The sequence below is a fragment of the Pinus tabuliformis genome, chromosome 5_2, assembly GCF_031772625.1.
Source record: "Pinus tabuliformis cultivar Carrire ecotype Pingquan chromosome 5_2, CPIR1, whole genome shotgun sequence".
Lineage (NCBI taxonomy): Eukaryota > Viridiplantae > Streptophyta > Pinopsida > Pinales > Pinaceae > Pinus > Pinus tabuliformis.
This window is the reverse complement of record NC_142306.1, coordinates 448878780-448896846: the sequence shown is the minus strand read 5'-3', so window position 1 is coordinate 448896846 and position 18067 is coordinate 448878780. Positions and strand designations below refer to the sequence as shown.

General features: G+C 36.3%; 1 protein-coding gene across 4 annotated transcripts in view; it reads left to right on the top strand.

Moving 5' to 3' along the window:
* The first annotated feature begins 3592 nt into the window (after positions 1 to 3592).
* Positions 3593 to 18067, top strand: part of LOC149159606 (serine/threonine-protein kinase STY13-like) — a 31077-nt gene continuing 16602 nt past the window's right edge. For 2 of the 4 annotated variants that reach the window (XR_016261753.1, XM_089436527.1), the window contains exons 1-3: positions 3593 to 4169; positions 7588 to 7720; positions 7874 to 8069. Coding sequence is in view for 3 of the 4 variants with exons in the window: in XM_089436527.1 (XP_089292653.1) it covers positions 3928 to 4169; positions 7588 to 7720; positions 7874 to 8069 (571 nt within the window). In the remaining variant the exon portion in view is untranslated. The remainder of the gene's footprint in view (positions 4170 to 7587; positions 7721 to 7873; positions 8070 to 18067) is intronic. The other 2 variants (XM_089436526.1, XM_089436525.1) reach the window with 2 other exon arrangements.

The window sequence follows — 18067 nt, the reverse complement described above, 5'->3', positions numbered from 1 at the left end:
AAAGAATTACACTTAGTTTTAACCATCACCTAGAATTTGTACTTAGTCCCATATTACAACGACACTTCACTTAATAACATTGAAAGAAGTAAATGCACTTTACATTCCAATATGAATGATATAGGTAAAGTCTTTGTGAAAGGTGATGTCTCAAAAGGTGTTTTTTTTTTTAAACCAGAACAAGAATTTTTGGAGAATCGGTAATTTCGAAAGATTGACTACCACTATTACACAAGATACAACTATTTTATAAATTCCACAAACGAGCTAGTTACAACATGTCTCTGGAAAAATGAACCCACACAATTGGGGAAATGAATTATTCACCAAACTCGAGCTAAGATCCTTTTACCCATATCTAGAGAAGAACACGGGGGTGAGCTTTGATCCACTTATGCATGCATGAATTATGAAACCATTTATTATGGTCTCTCCGGGTGCAACCGGAGGTTCGATCACTACCTTGAGGTGCCCCCATGGCTCTAGGGAAGCCTTCATGAGAATTGAACATTACCCAATAGTGAAAAGCTCATCCCTTTCCACCATTAGATTTAACTCTTTGGGTGATATCTCAAAATAAATTAATAAGTGAACAAGGTCATTTTTTTTTTAAGTTAATTTATTTTAAGATGAGGTAAAGTTTTTTTTTTTTTTTTTTTTCCCTAAATTTCCATACATGACTATTTAGAATACTTCAAAACTTTTAAATACAAAGTTATATGATTTCTCCTCTTAATTTTTGTTTGAGTTTGTCTATTAATTAACATACTTTGAATTCCATTTTAATTTTCCATTTAAGTTAAATTTTAGACTTTAACTTACTTTTAATTCCATTTTAATGTCAAACTTTTTTTGAGTTTGTCTATTAATTAACATAATTTGAATTCCATTTTAATTTTCAATTTAAGTTAAATTTTTAGACTTTTTAACTTACTTTTAATTCCATTTTAATGTGAAACTTTTTAAGGAGTTGAAATTATAATTTATTTTTTTGGAAAAAAATATTATAAAAATTAAATTTATTTATACTAGTTTTGTTTGTTTGTTTGTCAAGTAGTTTGTGATCCTTTGGGCTTGACCTGTGGCTTGAGGAGCCGTGATCCCGGGGCATCTAAGCTCTCAAAGTCACTCGGGGATCACACCCGACGTGGGCCACACCAACCCTTAGTTGACTAGATTTTTTAGCATGTCTCCTCCTCTAGCACATGGCACAACCACCCCAGTGATGTTTGATACTGGGTTGCCGCACCAACAAGGCCCATCCTCAATTGGTTGGGCTAGTGAGACTTGACATCTATACTAATTTTTTTACTATAAATTATTAAATTAATTTATTTTAACATTCAATTTTTTGGAACAACATATAATATTATTATTTACAAAAAAAGTCCCACTTTTTAAATATTTTTTCTATGTGGTTCACTATGATGACTCTTACGTCCATTGTAAATCTCTTACGTCCATTGTAAATCTGTACTAGGTTGGCTCAACCATGGAGCTTGACCTTAAGGGCATCGAGAGAATTGAACCCGGGACTTCTTAACAACTAGACTAGCTCCAATTTTCTAAATATTAAACTAAAGATTCATTTTTTTTTTTAATTATAGGTAAATATTTAATAAATTTAATTTAAAATACATTTATGTTGATTATCTAATTTAATTATATATTAATTTAATTGAATGTAACAATTTATATAATTATTTATTTTAATTATAATTTTTTAGAAATTTAGATGCAAGTCTTGGAGGTGATTATTGATGCTATACAATTTATATCACTATTAATCTCACTCTTTCACTTTTATAAACACCAACGTAGATCCATTTTAACTTTAGATCTATAAGTGTACATAGGGATCAAATCACTCAAAGTGCAAACCTATTGTTTGAGTGAAAAACTTGAAGAAAAGTTTGCACCTAGAGAGATTTGATCCTGCTCTTTGATAGATCTGGATTTAAGATGGATCTATGCTAGTTTAATTAATAATTTTATTTTTATGTAATTTGAATTAGTCATATATATATATATATATATATATATATATATGTATGTATGTATGTATATATATCCTGAAGATGAACCACATTGGTTGGTTCGAGACGGGATTTTATTTTATGTGATTTTTACCGAAAATGTTGTTACAATTAATATGGATCACAGAAATCTAAATTCTATGTTTATATATATATATATATATATTAAAGTCAAAATATTTACATAACATTACAACATCTATTCTACACTAGCTTGGAGAATGCCTCTTAGTCCAATCACCCATGCAATAAGTGTTAAGTTGACTATTTAAAATAATGAGAAATTTGTCACCTAATACCTATGGATATCATCATAGATTAATGACTAACTCTATGTAATTAATCCCAAAATTGATATATTGCATTGCTAATTTTTTTTTGATACTTCAATGAAAAAATGATGTGATCTCTAGCTAAATATTACCAAGGTAAATACTTATTAAAATTTTGCAATTAAGATAATTAAGATAACTAGTTAAATAAAAATACACAAATTAATAACAACTTATTTAAAAAACAATATTGATTTGTGTTATTTAAACTGTTTGAAAAACCCCTAGGGCACTTCGATTCTGCAGGGGTTACCATCAAACATGTGATTTCAATAAATTCCTCCCGGATTTTAGAGAAATTAGAGTGGTGCCTGGAAAAATTTGAGGTGAAATATTGATTTGTGTTATTTAAACTTGTTGAAAAACCTCTAGGGAGCACGCGACGTGCATGATTAGACGGCTGGGGCGGATGGCTTTCGCTCCCCCCAGCCGGGATCGATTCCTGCGGGGTGTTTCTGTGGACTGTGCTTTGGTCATCTGCTGGCTTCGGCTTTATGGACGATTTGTAACGGCTATGCCGTAAATATTCTGAAATTCTGCTGGCTTCGGCCATATGCTGTAAAAATCTGCTGGCTTCGGCCATATGTTGTAAAAATCTGCTGGCCTCGGCCATATGTTGATTTTCCCTCTGAAAAAAAGAAAAACCTCTAGGGCACTTTGATTATGCAGGGGTTACCATCAAACATGTGATTACAATAAATTCCTCCTAGATTTTAGAGAAATTAGACCAAAAATACCCACCAAAAAAACTTCCAAAAAATCTTACCAATAACTTGTATAAAAACTCAACACACATACACTGCTGAGCTAACTTAGTTGTTATTACACATTGATTATCATATTGATCTAATTTGATGAGAATATAAAAACTCAACACACATACACTGCTGAGCTAACTTAGTTATTACACATTGATTATCATATTGATCTAATTTGATGAGAATGGTTGAGTGATAGTTGCAAATATTGTAAAATTTAATATAACACAACTAAGTTAGTTACACATTGACTTGACTTGATGGCAAAATTTAATAAAACAAACTTAAATAAAACTTAAAATAACAACTTGTAGAACTGTTGATTGATAGCTGCTAAATTTGTAAAGTTTCTACTTATTAATTAAATTTTATCTCCACAAGGAAGGTGGAATGACGTGGAAACCAATAAACATTATATTTAGGTATGGATGGATGGAAAGCAGGCGGGTCGAGACCGGGATCGGGATATAGTAATATTATATTTTGTTTTCATTCGGAGTAATGGCCACATGTTTTTCCTTTTCCACATAATGCTATATTGTATTCTGTGTTCGAGGAGATCCTGCTCAGGGAGTGGGGACGAAACTTTATGTAGAAAGATGGGTGGTGGTAGAATTTTAATTGAGCTGCATGGGTCTGCCCTTTCAGACCCGTTCTGAAGATCACAGAATGACCGTTTCAAGCTTTAATTTGATTTAAAGACCCCTCAAAAACTGTCTTGCAATCTGAAGTAATTGATGCCTTTAAATTGGCCAGAGGCATTGCATTTGCCGTGTTTTATTTGTTTGGCTGAAATCAGAGATGAATTTGGAGGAAGAAGAAGATGAGTTCTTTTTGGACCAACAATTACAGACCAACTTTGAATTGCAATCAGACAGACCTAAGGATTTGGGTATGCAAGCAGAAAATGTGGGTGGTGGAAGTAGATTTTCAATGGACACTCAACTTTTCAAGCTGGATGAAAAGTTGCTGATTGATGCTCAGTTTCTGTTTGTTGGCGCTAAGATTGGAGAAGGAGCTCATGGAAAAGTGTATCAGGGGAGGTATGTACGAAAACACTACCAAAAAATTTTCAGTATGAATTTTTATAATTTTCTTTTTAATGGGTAATTTTCCCCAAAATATCATTTTTTTGTTTTTCTGTGGCGGAAACCTCTGGTTGAAGCTTGTATTAACATCCACCATATATATTTAAGTTCCAAAGGTTTATTTTCCTCTGTACCTGGAAGAAATTGCTTGGAATATGAATTGCTTGAATGCATTAATACCCATGAAAATCCTACCAAGATAATTTGATAAAAATCTTGAAGGATTGCTCTTATTTCATTTGATTATCTGGTTAGCGGCGCCTACTATGTACGCAGCTTTTGTTTATATTTGAACGCTTTTAAGGTTATGGAATAAATAAGATTGCTTGCAGAACATCTAGGGGTACATATTGTTAGACAGTAGATAATCATCCAGTTTGGAAGCGTTATGATGAGTGCTCAGGTTTACCGGGACTTACATGAACGAAATTATAAGCAGCTAAACCGTGATGATAGAAAATTCACAGTAGCCGTTGCAGATCTCACAAGCCATGGAGAGAACATGGTTGCATAATAAACATGGAATTACGTCTGAGCCCTAACTTCATCAGCTCAAAATCTAGAGAAAAAGGAAAGAAAGAAAGGGAAAGAAAGGGAAAGAAAAGGTAGCTTCAACCCACTTAAATACTTGTTGAAGTGCAATCTGACCTGAGCTCTGGCTTTCATGTTTGTTTAGCCCTACCAATGGCATGCTTAGGGTAGTGTAGCCAGGCATGTTTTGCTTTTGGTAGGTCTGGGAATAGCAGGTGATTGATTAGTTGTAACTATCATAAAATTTGTAAGTAGTTTCCCCAATTGACGTTCATGAGTGAGAATCCTATGGCATGTTTATGAAGACACTTCTGCAATAGACCTGAGGCTATGTCTCTAGTAATCTTTGTGTACCTCTAGGTTGTGAATAAACATCAGTCATATTTATTTGACTTGACCTATTCTATATGGTTGTCTTTTCTATCCCGGTGTTAGCTCAATTGATATCAGCTTGGGGGATGATGTATATATTAATTTTTTCATATTTTTCATATTCCAAAACTTGGTCACTTAGATGGCATAGACCACTGGACGCAAAATCAGAGGATGGAAAGAATCTCACTACACACTTCTTCTCGGCCTTGGATGATAGAAGAGCTGACAGCTTACAGCTTTGTTGGTTTTGGGTTACTTCCTTGTTTCCCTTTGAACTCTCATCCATTTTTCTGTTGGGCTCTCTAAGGTTTGATGGTATCTGTTTTGGCACTCTCCTTGTCCTGTTTGATTTCTTTTACAGTTCTTGTGGACATGCTTGAGTACTTCCAATGCTTACTCGTCTTTGTAGTTTTTATAGTCTTATTGCCATCGGGTGGAATTTAATATTAAATTTAAAAGATCGGTGCTGCTGGTAGAATTCCATTGTAGAGGTGTGCAAAAATCTCAAACTGTCAGTGCACGAGTGTGGCTTAAGTCGTTTATTGAGTCAGAGGGCAACCATATGCAGGTGCTTTCTTGGTCACAGGTTGGAAGGGCCCAACTTCAGGCAGAAGGGTATGATATTGTAGAGAATTTGCTGACAAGATGTTCATTAAGGTTACATTATACTGACTGTGGTGAGTTTATTTCCTCAAATAGTGTACCAGAGGACAATTCAGAATGATACTTGCTTTAATATAGTCATCTTGAGAGATGGACAACTCCCAAAATAAGGTCGTGGAGTTACTTTCCATAAACTAAAAATGTGGACTGCAGGAGAAATTTATTGTTGTTCCTTGGTCCTGTGGTTAAGAAGCATTACTTGTGATCTGAGTGTCAAGAATTTGATCCCTATGAAATCATATTGCTTGTTGATAACAAGCTTAGAATACTTAAAATTGACAATAGGGACCCATCTCTATCATCATAAAGAGCTTGAGTTTATACAATTTTCCTTTTAATTCAAGCAAGCTTTTGATTGTTGTCTGTCAGGTTTTTTTCAACTCTCGTTTCTTGCAGTGAATGGCAGGCTACAGCTTGCTTATGCTGATTGAACATCATGAAGATTGGGTTACTTTTGCTCAAGGGTCAATGTCCCTCTTCTCTGGCTTAAATCAAATCCCTTTTTTTGCTCAAGTGGTTTGATTCTGTGCTTACCAAAACTGAGGGACCGTATAGCTTAAGTTTTCTGTTGAGGATGGCATTTCTAAAACAAAGATATCTGAATATGTATTACTCTATAAATGTAATATCTTCCTGTTGATGGAAAAAAGGGATTAGAGAAATGGCCTTGAGAAAGGGGACATTTTGGATTTGAACTTTCTCCAAACTTCATGATGTTTCTTTTAAGAATGAACCATTGCTTTGGTGAGTTGGCAACAAATTTACTTTTTCACTGCCTTTTACAGTGTTTGATAAATGTAATATCTTCCTGTTGATGGAAAAAAGGGATTAGAGAAATGGCCTTGAGAAAAGGGACATTTTGGATTTGAACTTTCTCCAAACTTCATGATGTTTCTTTTAAGAATGAACCATTGCTTTGGTGAGTTGGCAACAAATTTACTTTTTCACTGCCTTTTACAGTGTTTGATAAATTTGGATATCAATTCTTAAACTCCTCTTGTTCACGTATGTCTCTACCTTGGCTATGCCAACTTGTCTCTTTTGACGTTATGGCATATATAATATCATTGAACTATATAGTCTTGGTATAGTAGTGCATCAAATAATTGTATGCCTTTATAGATAGGGTCTGCCTTCTCTTAGAGCATGAAAAAGTTAGACAGACTAGACTAGGTTATTTCTATTGACAAGGTACTGATAGAGGCACATTGAGAAGTGTCTATGTGATTTGGAGAATCACTCCAGTTATGGGCACTGCTTGAGAAAATTTTTGAGGTCAAAGTGGCTGGTGCATATCCAAGGAGGTTTGCTAGAGTGTTGGCACCTAAAAACTCTGGGGCATATGTTTAAATGTTGGTCTCACCAACTCAAACTAAAAAATCCTTAAGATAGATGCTTTTCAACCAAACTGGAGGTTATCAGGGCCTGATCTCTGATTTGTCTGGTTCAAAGCTTATTAGTGTTGAAATTAGTAACAAAACATTTTTGTAGTGTTTTAAATTTTGGGAAATGTTTAAAACACATATGCAGGAGTTAAATTTCAGAACCTTTTCATGATTCTGGGATTTTGTTTTGAAGCTTTCATAGCCTTTTTTTGCATATCATGAATTGGAGAATTTCTTTTGATAGTCATCGTTTCTCTCTGGTGAGGCTTGCTGATTTCTGTTGGACCTTTGGCCTCCTTATTTTTTCTGGGCTCATGTTCTTTTGGAATTTATGCTAAACCCACTATTTGTGATGGCCTCATAGGTAGGTTAAAAAGGAGAAAATAAATAAACTTGTGCTTATATGGATTGTTATTTAGATATCGAGATCAAGCTGTTGCTGTGAAAATACTTCAACGGGGTGAGGCAGTGGAAGAAAGAGCAACACTTGAAGCCAGATTTGTAAGAGAAGTTGCTATGATGTCAAAAGTACAGCACAAGAACCTTGTCAAGGTGCTGGTTTTGGTGCTCTTTACAGTCATTATTTTTTTCATGCCAAACATCTAGATGGATTAGATGAAAACATAGCATTGGTTCTGATTCTCAATACCTTGCAGTAGAATCTAGCTACACTTGGGGAAGTTTCTAATGTACCATTGCCTGCAGTTTATCGGAGCTTGTAAGGATCCAGTAATGGTGATAGCTACTGAACTCCTTCCAGCTATGTCACTCCGGAAGTATATGTTGAATTTACGTCCCAAACTTCTAGAACTCCATGTTGCAATAGGTTTTGCACTTGACATTGCTCAAGCCATGGATTGCCTTCATGCAAATGGGATTATTCACAGAGATTTAAAGCCTGGTATAACATCTCTTCCTCCTTGGAAACGTCTTTTTTGAACTTTTTGATTATATGTTAGTTATGTTTTGAATAACTTCTAGATCTGTGCCTGCCTGAGCATGTACAGTTCAGAAAAAAAATAGAAGACTGGAGATTTAATTGGTTTCATTTATATACTTATTTTGAGAGGGAAATGCTTGGACTTATACAACCCTGTACAAGTTCTGTAAATAGTATTGTAGATATATGCTTGCTTTCTTGTTTTTGTTGGGGTGTATGCTGTTCTATCAAGAGCAGAACTAGGAGGCAGAAAAATTCATATACATATAGATAGATACATATGCAGTTCATCATCATTTACAAAATTAAATTTATGTGACAGGTATATTTTGTGTGTTAGAACTAGAAGCATGCGTTGAAAGCACACTCATGGGTCTGCATTTTATCTTCATCATAAAGTGATGAGTATCAATGATGCCTCTGTTCTTGACATCAAGATTGCAGCTGATGCTACCATGCATCAATTGAGAAAGCAAGTTACGTTTAGACTAGTGATATGCACTGCTAACATTATTCAATTAAGCTCTAAGTCCTGACAAATAGTGAGAGTCATGCAAGATGAAACTTATTAGTTGTTAGTTTGTTCTCAAAGGTTTCATATCTTTATTATGCTTGCAACCTTATGTTGCAGCAACCTTATGTTGCTTATGATTAAGCTCCTCCTATTTTAATTTTTTTTCCTACAGTGAGTTTGTGTAAGCAAACCTAGTCAACTTATAGTTGAGCTGCATCCCACGTTGTCTTTTTGTAGTTTCAAACCTTTGATCATATTGTTGTTGTTGCACTTTTTGCATCTTGACTATGCAGTTTTATTGTAGAGTCTAGATTCTAGACTGTTAAAATTGGCAACTAGGGCCAAACTCCATGTGGGTCATCTTATTCATGGCTGATAATATTTTTATTAGATTCCTCTCATCGAGAGGTGTAGGATTGATCTAAAGATCATCTGATTCAGATGAGTATTTATGGAGATATAAATTTATTTTGATTATGGAATAATTATCAAGCCGACCAGCAACTCATGTAGGCTCAGAAGCCCAACAGTGGCATCTATTCAATCATCAACATTTGTATATAAATACAGAAGGTCTTTTCCTCATTTGGACACACTCTCTCATCACATATCTCTCTCTCCACTGCGCAGAAAAGAGGCTCTTCTCCTACTGCACAGAAAGAGACTCTTCTCTCACACATGTGGAAGGAAGGACGCAGATTCAGGGCTGCAACTGCAGATCGGAAGTTTGACCAGCGTTGACCATCTTTCTCTCTCTCTCAGAACTGCGCTGTAGGTGGAATTGACTCTCCTCAGAAGGCCACATTTTTTGGTGAAGGAATCAAGCCGATCCGACGGTCGGTTTGCAGGATATTGTCTGCCCTAGTTGAGGGCTGATCTAGGGTTTGCTGCTGCTGATGTAAATCAGATTTATGTACTGTTTCTCTCTGCTGAATTATTGAAGATAAAGGAAGATTTGATCAAAGGGTTTCCCCATATTGGGGTTTGTCCCTGGGTAGCCGCCACATCTTGTGTCTCTTGTCTTGGCTTGTTTTCTGTCGATCATTTAATGTTCTATCTGAACTTTATTTAATGTACATGTGATTGCTAATAATAATAAAAAGAAGTACACTGCTCTAAGCATAGAACATACCATAAATTAACATATACTACCTAGGAAACAAGGTTATTGCTTGCTTCTAGATGCATTTTTATTTATCTTAGAAAGTGAAAAATTTGTGTTAGATTAGCAGTACAACCTGTATGCAAAACTGTCGTTTGAGTCCAAATCAAGTGCAGGTCCACTCTCCAAGATCTATCCCTTTCCAAATGACATTTCCCCTCACCATTTCTGAGCTTTATTCATATTCTTGTAGTTTTTAAGTGCATTGTTGTCAACCATATGACCTGTTGTTTCATAAGGACATTTAACCCTTGGCCTTTCAGTCGAATTCCAAGTTACATTATATGATTGATTGTAAAATGGATCTTCTTGGCATACTTCAAATAATACACAATCATATCAGTGATTTGTAAAAGTACCAGCTTGTGTCCTGTTGAATCCAGCCAAAAGAAGCACCTCCCTAAAGGCCAAATTCAATCCTGATGCCAAAGCAATCAAGTTGGACTTGTTCCTTCTCCAGCCTGATTGCTTTATCTCAGTAAATACTCAATCCTGAGGCCTCATGCAGTGCATCAGAGTTAGGGTCACCTCTAATTGTTTCTGAAGTTAAGATAGAGCTTATTTTATCTATATTTCATTTTATGTTGGCTTCTGTCAAGCAATTCTGTAAGTGAAATCAAAATATATTTGACTAAACTGACAGAAAGATGTGATTTCTTTTCATAAAGTAGCTGATACCCCACTTTAAAGGTTTTGCAGTCTGTTAACCTAATTTAATTCCTTAAAAAAGAGTTAATGTAATACTTTGATATGTATGCCCCTGGAAATGGCCTTCATATATTCATGTACTTCTACATCCTTTTGGAAGATACTTCAAGTATGCAGAATCAACTCTCCAGGGATACTACACAAGTGAGAAATCCACCCTAGAATCTTCTTAATTTGACCAAGTGTAACACTCTCAACCAAAAGAAGAGGATTACTGTCCTAGGAGTAAAAATGTGATGCTAGACTGATGAACATAGCTAGTCTCCAGGATCTGTGCTTGCTATTAATTTTCACCTCTTGTAGAGAATAGTCTTGCTGATGAACATGCATCTTAAATTTTAACAAATAGTTAATACCCTAATGTTGGACAGTCACCTCTCCAAGCTGATTGTGCTATCCATCATTTGTAATATGATTGGAAAGGTTCAGCTAATCTATAATCCTTATTTGGCAAACTGAATATGAATTCTTTTTCTTATTCCGGAGTGGAAGGAAGGCTGCTCTTATTGGTGTTCTCCCAAATGACACCTGAGTTAGGGTCATAGCCTTGAAGATGCTTATGTTGCTTGCGAACCATATAACTTTATAAGCCAGAAGTTTTCTTTTGAGAGGAGCGACACATGAGGAAGGAGTTGTTTTGATGCTGAGTGAAGGGATAATAGGTTGTCCATTCATTTATTTGGATATTTATCTATGTGTTGGTCTTTAGAGCTTCCTTATCCAGTTGTTAAAGGGCCTGAAAAATTCCCACTTGTTAGACATGACCCAACAATGACACCAAAGTGTGGATCATGGATTCACTTGAACTTGTGAGTTTATAATAACAACAAATAAATGGAGTAAATAGAAAACATGTGCATGCACATTTTGTAACAATGTTTATTATATTCCATATAATGTAACAGTTATACAATATGTACAACCAGCATTTTACAAAAAAAGGGTGGCATGCCTATTTTAAATAAATAGGAGAAAAACAATACAATATTCACGAGAACACAGAGTCGAATGGCATCATGCAATTATTTAACACAATGGTCTATTTACATATGTAACGCATGATGAAAAGAGATGGAAGTATTAAGCACAAACACAATGATGCCTCCACTAGTGATGACATTTCAATTTGAAAATGGGAGGCTTCTTAGGCACATCAAGGTCCTTTGTACATGACAATGAGGGTAGAAACCGTTCACTCAACTAATTAGTAGGTCCTAATTAGTGAAACATGAATCTCCGATCACTCACGATTAATCACGAGTCAAACTTTGCTCTTCCTTCAAATGATCTGATTCAACTCTGGGCGAGTCAAACTCATGTTGATCGAGTTTGACTAGCGACTCACCGATTAATTGCGATTTAGGTGATTGAGGTGATTTTCAGCCCTCTACTTGATGAGCACGGGTTTTAACTTTCAGGGTTGTTGCATTGTTTGCCACGTGGTTTAGTTAGATTAAAAATTAAATGTCTGCCTGTAACTTACTTCTCACTGCTCAGACTCGACAACTCATACGCCGAGAAGGTAATAGAGGCATGGTTTCAGTTTCAGTTTACTCTGTGTAATAGAGACATAGTGTGTAGTGTGCTCTAGCGTTAGCTTCAGCGTGTGCTCTGTCAGAGATTTCAGTAGCAAACCATTATCATATCATTTCAACAACAATCAAGAGATTTCAGATACTATTTTTTTACTAATTAGTATGCAGTATTTTATAAACTTTTAGAAGCAGATGCTTCTGGTTCTATGTAGTCACTGGTTAGGAGTCAGGACTCAGTACTTTGGATCATGTTTGGACTCAACATATATGAGATACTTATTCATTCATGATATTTTGGACATCTATTGATATTATGGATTGTTTGGACATGGCTTTATTGAATATCAATGATTCTTTTTTTAATTGTTTAAATTCAATATATGTGTATATCTTTATTTATTGAATTCACCGGTTTTTTCCCGATACGATTAAAACTTTTCGCTCTTTTGCCGTGCTGATTTATTGCCGATTCCGGGTTTGGTAACATTACTCCCAATGAAAACTTCCTAATGACTCATGAGATCCTCATAATAATAACCTTCAACTTAACTTATGATCCATAGTGTAATAACATCTCAAAAACATAATATTCCACTCAACCACATTGATAAGTAACTATAAGAGAGGATAGACTTCACGACAAAATATACTTAGAGACACGCCTCCATGTGAACATTCCACATTTGCACAACAATCTGCAAGGATAGATTGGCACATGTTACGATATCTTCATACTATGAGAAAGTGTGAGAAGGCTCTTTATCATTAAACACCACATTGTTGCATTTCTTCCAAAGGAAGTAAAGCACTTCAATGCGAATGAGCAACCAAGAAGACTAAAACTCAAGGGCCCAAGGGAGATGGTCGCTTAATAGAGAAACATTTCATGAAATGGAAGCAAGGAGGTATTGTTAACATAGAGCTTGTGCCTAGGCCCACGTGGACTTGGATAAGGGACACAATTAGAAATGATATGTTAAGACCTTGACTCCCAAGTATACTAGTCTTTTGTTCATTGATAGCCCCCTCCATAGTAAGAAACCATACAAGAAAAGGGCCTTTTTGGGCTCCAAGGCTGATCTTCAAAGGCTTCATAGCCTGAAAAACATGTTTTTTACTTGGACTTTAGGCACCAAATCTTGTTCAAGTGATATTCTAGAACTAGTTTGAAATATAGCCATATATAACCTAATGTAGGCTTATATATGGTAAATGTTGTGGCATGCCACCATTTCTAGTCCCATCACAATGCTTGAGGCACTTGAAGGCCCAAATTAAGTATAATATCATCTCGAATTGGGCTCTACACCTGTTCTTAGATAAATTTATTCATATTGGCTAGTTTGAATTTATGTTTAAGCTCCAGTGAAGGCACCCATTCTCTTGTTTCATTATCAACCAAATCTTTGGCAATTTGAATTTCTCTTTTAAATAATTGCAAGTCCAAAATCCATGAAAACTCAACCGAGAGCTTCCCACTCAATGAACACCATAAGAAACAATCATTAAAAGACAAACTAGAGCACAATGAAATCAAGAATAACAATTATTTAGTTGTGTGTGAACTATGATTAGAGCTTACATGTCATGGAGAACTTTGATATTTGTCCTTTCATGTATGGTATACCTACATAACAACAAACATGAACCTATATTAATCAAGAGTGTGATCATAATCTTCTATCCTAGCGAGAGCCTCAATTTGAAGGACTAAAAAGATTGACGAATAATGGAGCATATTACAATTATCTAAAAAACCTTGATAACATATACCTCTCCACGTCAGGAATAGCTTAATGGCCCACCTAGGTCTTCCAAAGACTCAAGAACACAAAGATGGCAACAATCTTAACATGAGTTGGGGGGGACAACTAGAGTTTGCAAGGATAAACCATGCTAAGTATTTTTTTCCTAGTAGAGCTTCTTATCTAATACGATGCTTGAGTAATGTTTTCCATTCCTCATTCTCTTTTTTTTGTGTAAATCAACATTTTTATATTAATTCATAGAATACATAAAGTACAAAATGGTCTGCACGCACAGACTATAGAGAAACTTTCTTGCCCGTTTACAACGATAATGAGCTACTAAAACTTTATCAGATGACCCCAAGGTCAACCACACAGGGTAGCACAAGGAAAAGTTAGAGATTGCAAAACATTGTGCCCTCTTCAGTTGTACATGGATAGAAAGGAAGAAAAAGAGCCAGAGGGACATCCTATAACCTGAGCGACCATTACAAAACATTTCACCTTGAGACTAGAGACAAAACATTTCAAAACAGGGATTGCAAACTGAAACTGAAAAGCCATTACAGCTTGAGGATGACATAATCTTTGGTTGGAGCATCCGGGTTGGCTGAACCAGTCGAATTTCCAGGCTTGGGAGTGCGCTGAGTGGTCCGTTTCCCCTGACTGGTACCTGTAGCTTCCTCTGAGAGCTCCCCCCCGCAGCAGAGGGATCTTGACAAATGGAGTTTCTAAGAAGACTGATTAGGACACTCATTTTCTTTGAGAGAGTGCCAACTTCCTGAACCAGGGCGCTGAGTTTGAAGTCTAATGCATCCAGTTTCGTCGTGTGCTCTGTAGAAATTAGGGCGATAGCTTGATGAGCTTGATTGATGTATTCCCCTTGCATACTTATCGCCTTAGCTAACATAGTTTTCATCCTCCAGGCCTCTGCCTGAGTGCGCACAAATTGAGTGGCCCGAGTGGTCGCAGTTCCCGGATCTTGAATCCATTCCACTTCCTTCTCCATATCCTGCTCCTCCAGATGCTCTTCTTCCTCTGCGACAATCGCTTCTAGCTCTTCTATCTTGCGCTTTTCTTTGAGGGAGGTCCGGGTTTCATAGGAGTCCCGTGCTTGCTGAAGGTCTCTGTTGGCCGAGACATTTCGGCTTCCCTCACGAGCCATACTGCTATTACGGAGCACAGAAACCTTGAGACTACTAAAATCACAACTGTTGCTATGTTGCATGCCGTGGGAAAGCAGAGTGTCGCAATCCTGGTGGGAGGCCTTAGTTATAGTAGATGGGGACCTTGTTTGGCTTGAGGCTTTCCACTTCGTCGTCGGATAAGCGCATATCCTGCCATAATAACTGCTGCTCCAATTCCCACAATCCTGTTCATGATACGAATCCTTATTATTTACTTTGCCATGCTTGAGCCAATTTGTGGAAAGCCAAGTGTCTTCCTTTGTGATTTGCTTCTGGCGTGGCTCATAATTTTTGTTGGATGTGCTTCTCGGTTCTAGCACTTCGTCCTTGTTTATTAATTCCCACTTCTTCTTTTGTACTTCTTGGGTCTGCCACCCATTACTCCTTCTGTCCCTCCGATTGGTTGTCTTCATTTACCTTTTAAGGGGAAATCCTTCGTACCTCTGCGCCACTTCTTCTGTTAACTCATGTCTTGCCTTGATAGAAGTGTGCACCTGTTTCGAAGTTCGGCGTGGAAGCTAAGATGGATGGTTTGAAGAAAGGCATAGACGCTAAGATGAATGACGTGGAAGCTAAGATGGATGGTTTAAAGAAAGGCATAGAAGCTAAGATGAATGACGTGGAAGCTAAGATGGATGGCGTGGAAGCTAAGATAGATGATTTAAAGAAAAGCATGGAAAATTTGAAGACAGATTTGACAAAGTTTCTACAAGAAATGCTTACTAATGGCAAAAGGGTAGTAAATGAAACTCATGATGAGAACAAAATAAATGTTAATCATGATTTTTTAAACTCTAACGTTGGATTGAAGAACCACCATGTTCCAAAGATTGATATGAGAAAGTTTGATGGCAAGGATCTCAGAACATGGATACTACAAATGGAGCAATTTTTTGATCTCCATAATGTGCAAAACACACAAAAGGTACGCATTGCAACTTTATATTTGGAACCAAATCAGTTTGTATGGTATCAATGGCTTCGCTCTCGTAAACAAATTGTCACTTGAACTATTTTTATGGATGAAATGATAGCACATTATGAGGATACAAAAAGAAACACTTTTTTTAGCCAATTGATAAATCTCAAACAAAAGGGTTCAATGATGGAGCACATTGAGGACTTCCAAAAATTGAATATAAGGGTAAAAGATATTCCAGAGGAGCATAGGATTGATGTGTTCATAGAGACTTTAAAGGATAACATCCAACATGAGGTTCGCCTTTGGGAACCAGATTCATTGGAGAAGGCATTCAGGTTGGCAAGAAAAATGGAAAGCAAAATTATGGCAATAAGGAAGCCTACCACTCACAGTCATAAAGATGGAAGTGTTGCTGCCCCTAGCCATCCACAACCTACGAGGTTGACACCACAACAAATGGAAGAAAAAAAGCAAAAGGGCTTTGTTTTAGTTGTGATAGCAAATACACTAAATGTCATAAGTGTGTCGAGAAGAAATTATTTTACATAGATTGTGAAGAGGAGGAAGAAAAGGAACAAGAAACGTCAAAAGAAGAGGATATACACCAGGAACAAACCCTAAAAAAAGAAGAAATGAATCCGACCATATCTTGTAATGCATTGGTAGGAATTATCTCTCCTCAAACTTTCAAGATAGAAGGGCATATCAAGAAAAAAAAGGTAATAGTGTTGATTGATTCGAGAAGTACCCATAATTTTATTCATTGTAAGATAGCCAAGGAATTGAATTGCTTCCTATATTCAACACTAGAGTGTCAAGTGATGAATTGCTCAGGAAAGTGCCATAATATCAAGCTATCTATGGGAGAATATGTATTGAATAGCCCAATGCTTTCCATTCCAATGGGTGGTGCTGATGTTGTACTAAGAGTCCAATGGGTACAATCCTTGGGTACAATAGCTTTTAATTTCAAGAACTTTTCATGAAATTCTCTTCAAAAGGAAAAGAAGTTGAATTAAGGGGTATCGCAGGGAAACCATGAAAGATAATCGGATCTAACGGAATGACAAAGCTTCTAAAGAAAGAACAACGAGGCATAATTTCACAATTATGTTCACTAGTGGTTTCCACATCGAAACCATCCATTTCTCCAGATCTCCAAAAAGTCTTGGACAATCATTCCAAGGTATTTGAGACTCTCGAAGGTCACCCACCTATTTGTGATCATAATCATGCTATTCACTTGATTCCAGGAAGTGTTCCTCTAAACATCAAGCCTTACAGATATCCCTATGTCCAAAAGAGTGAAATTGAACGTATGGTTGCAGAAATGCTAGAGGCTGGTATAATTCAACCTAGTTAAAGTTCTTTCTTTGCCCCAGTAGTATTGGTTCACAAGAAGGATGGATCATGGCGCATGTGTCCAGATTATAGGGAGCTCAACAAGCTCACTATTAAAGATAAATTTCCCATTTTTGTCATTTATGAATTATTGGATGAATTGCATGGATCAATTTACTTCACCAAGTTGGATCTTTGTTCAGGATATCATCAAATCAGAATGAAAACTGAAGACATTCCAAAAACAACATTTAGAACTCATGAGGGTCATTATGAATTTTTGGTCATGCCTTTTTGGTCATGCCTTTTCAAACCCTTCCTTAGAAAATTTGTGTTAGTTTTTTTGATGATATACTAATCTACAACAATTCTTGGAAGGATCATGTCCAACATGTTGACATGGTGCTCAAACTATTGGAAGAAAACAATTATATGCAAAAATCTCCAAATGTTTCTTTGGAGTACAAGAGGTTGAATATGTGGGCCATATTGTATCTCATGAAGGTGTTAAGGTAGACCCTAACAAAAAAAAAAAATCATTAAGGAATGGAAAATCCCCGCATCCATAAAGCATCTACGAGGATTTCTCGGGTTGAACGGGTATTATCGTAAGTTTGTTAAGAATTATGGGAGAATAGCAGCACCTCTAACAACATTATTGAAGAAAGATGCATTTTCATGGACTCCAGAAGCAACGAAGGCCTTTGAACATCTTAAGGAGGCAATGTGCCAAGTAGCAGTCTTAGCTACACTGGACTTCACAAAAACCTTTATTGTGGAATGTGATGCCTCAAGAAATGGAATTGGCGTTGTTTTAATGCAAGAAGAAAGACCCATTGCTT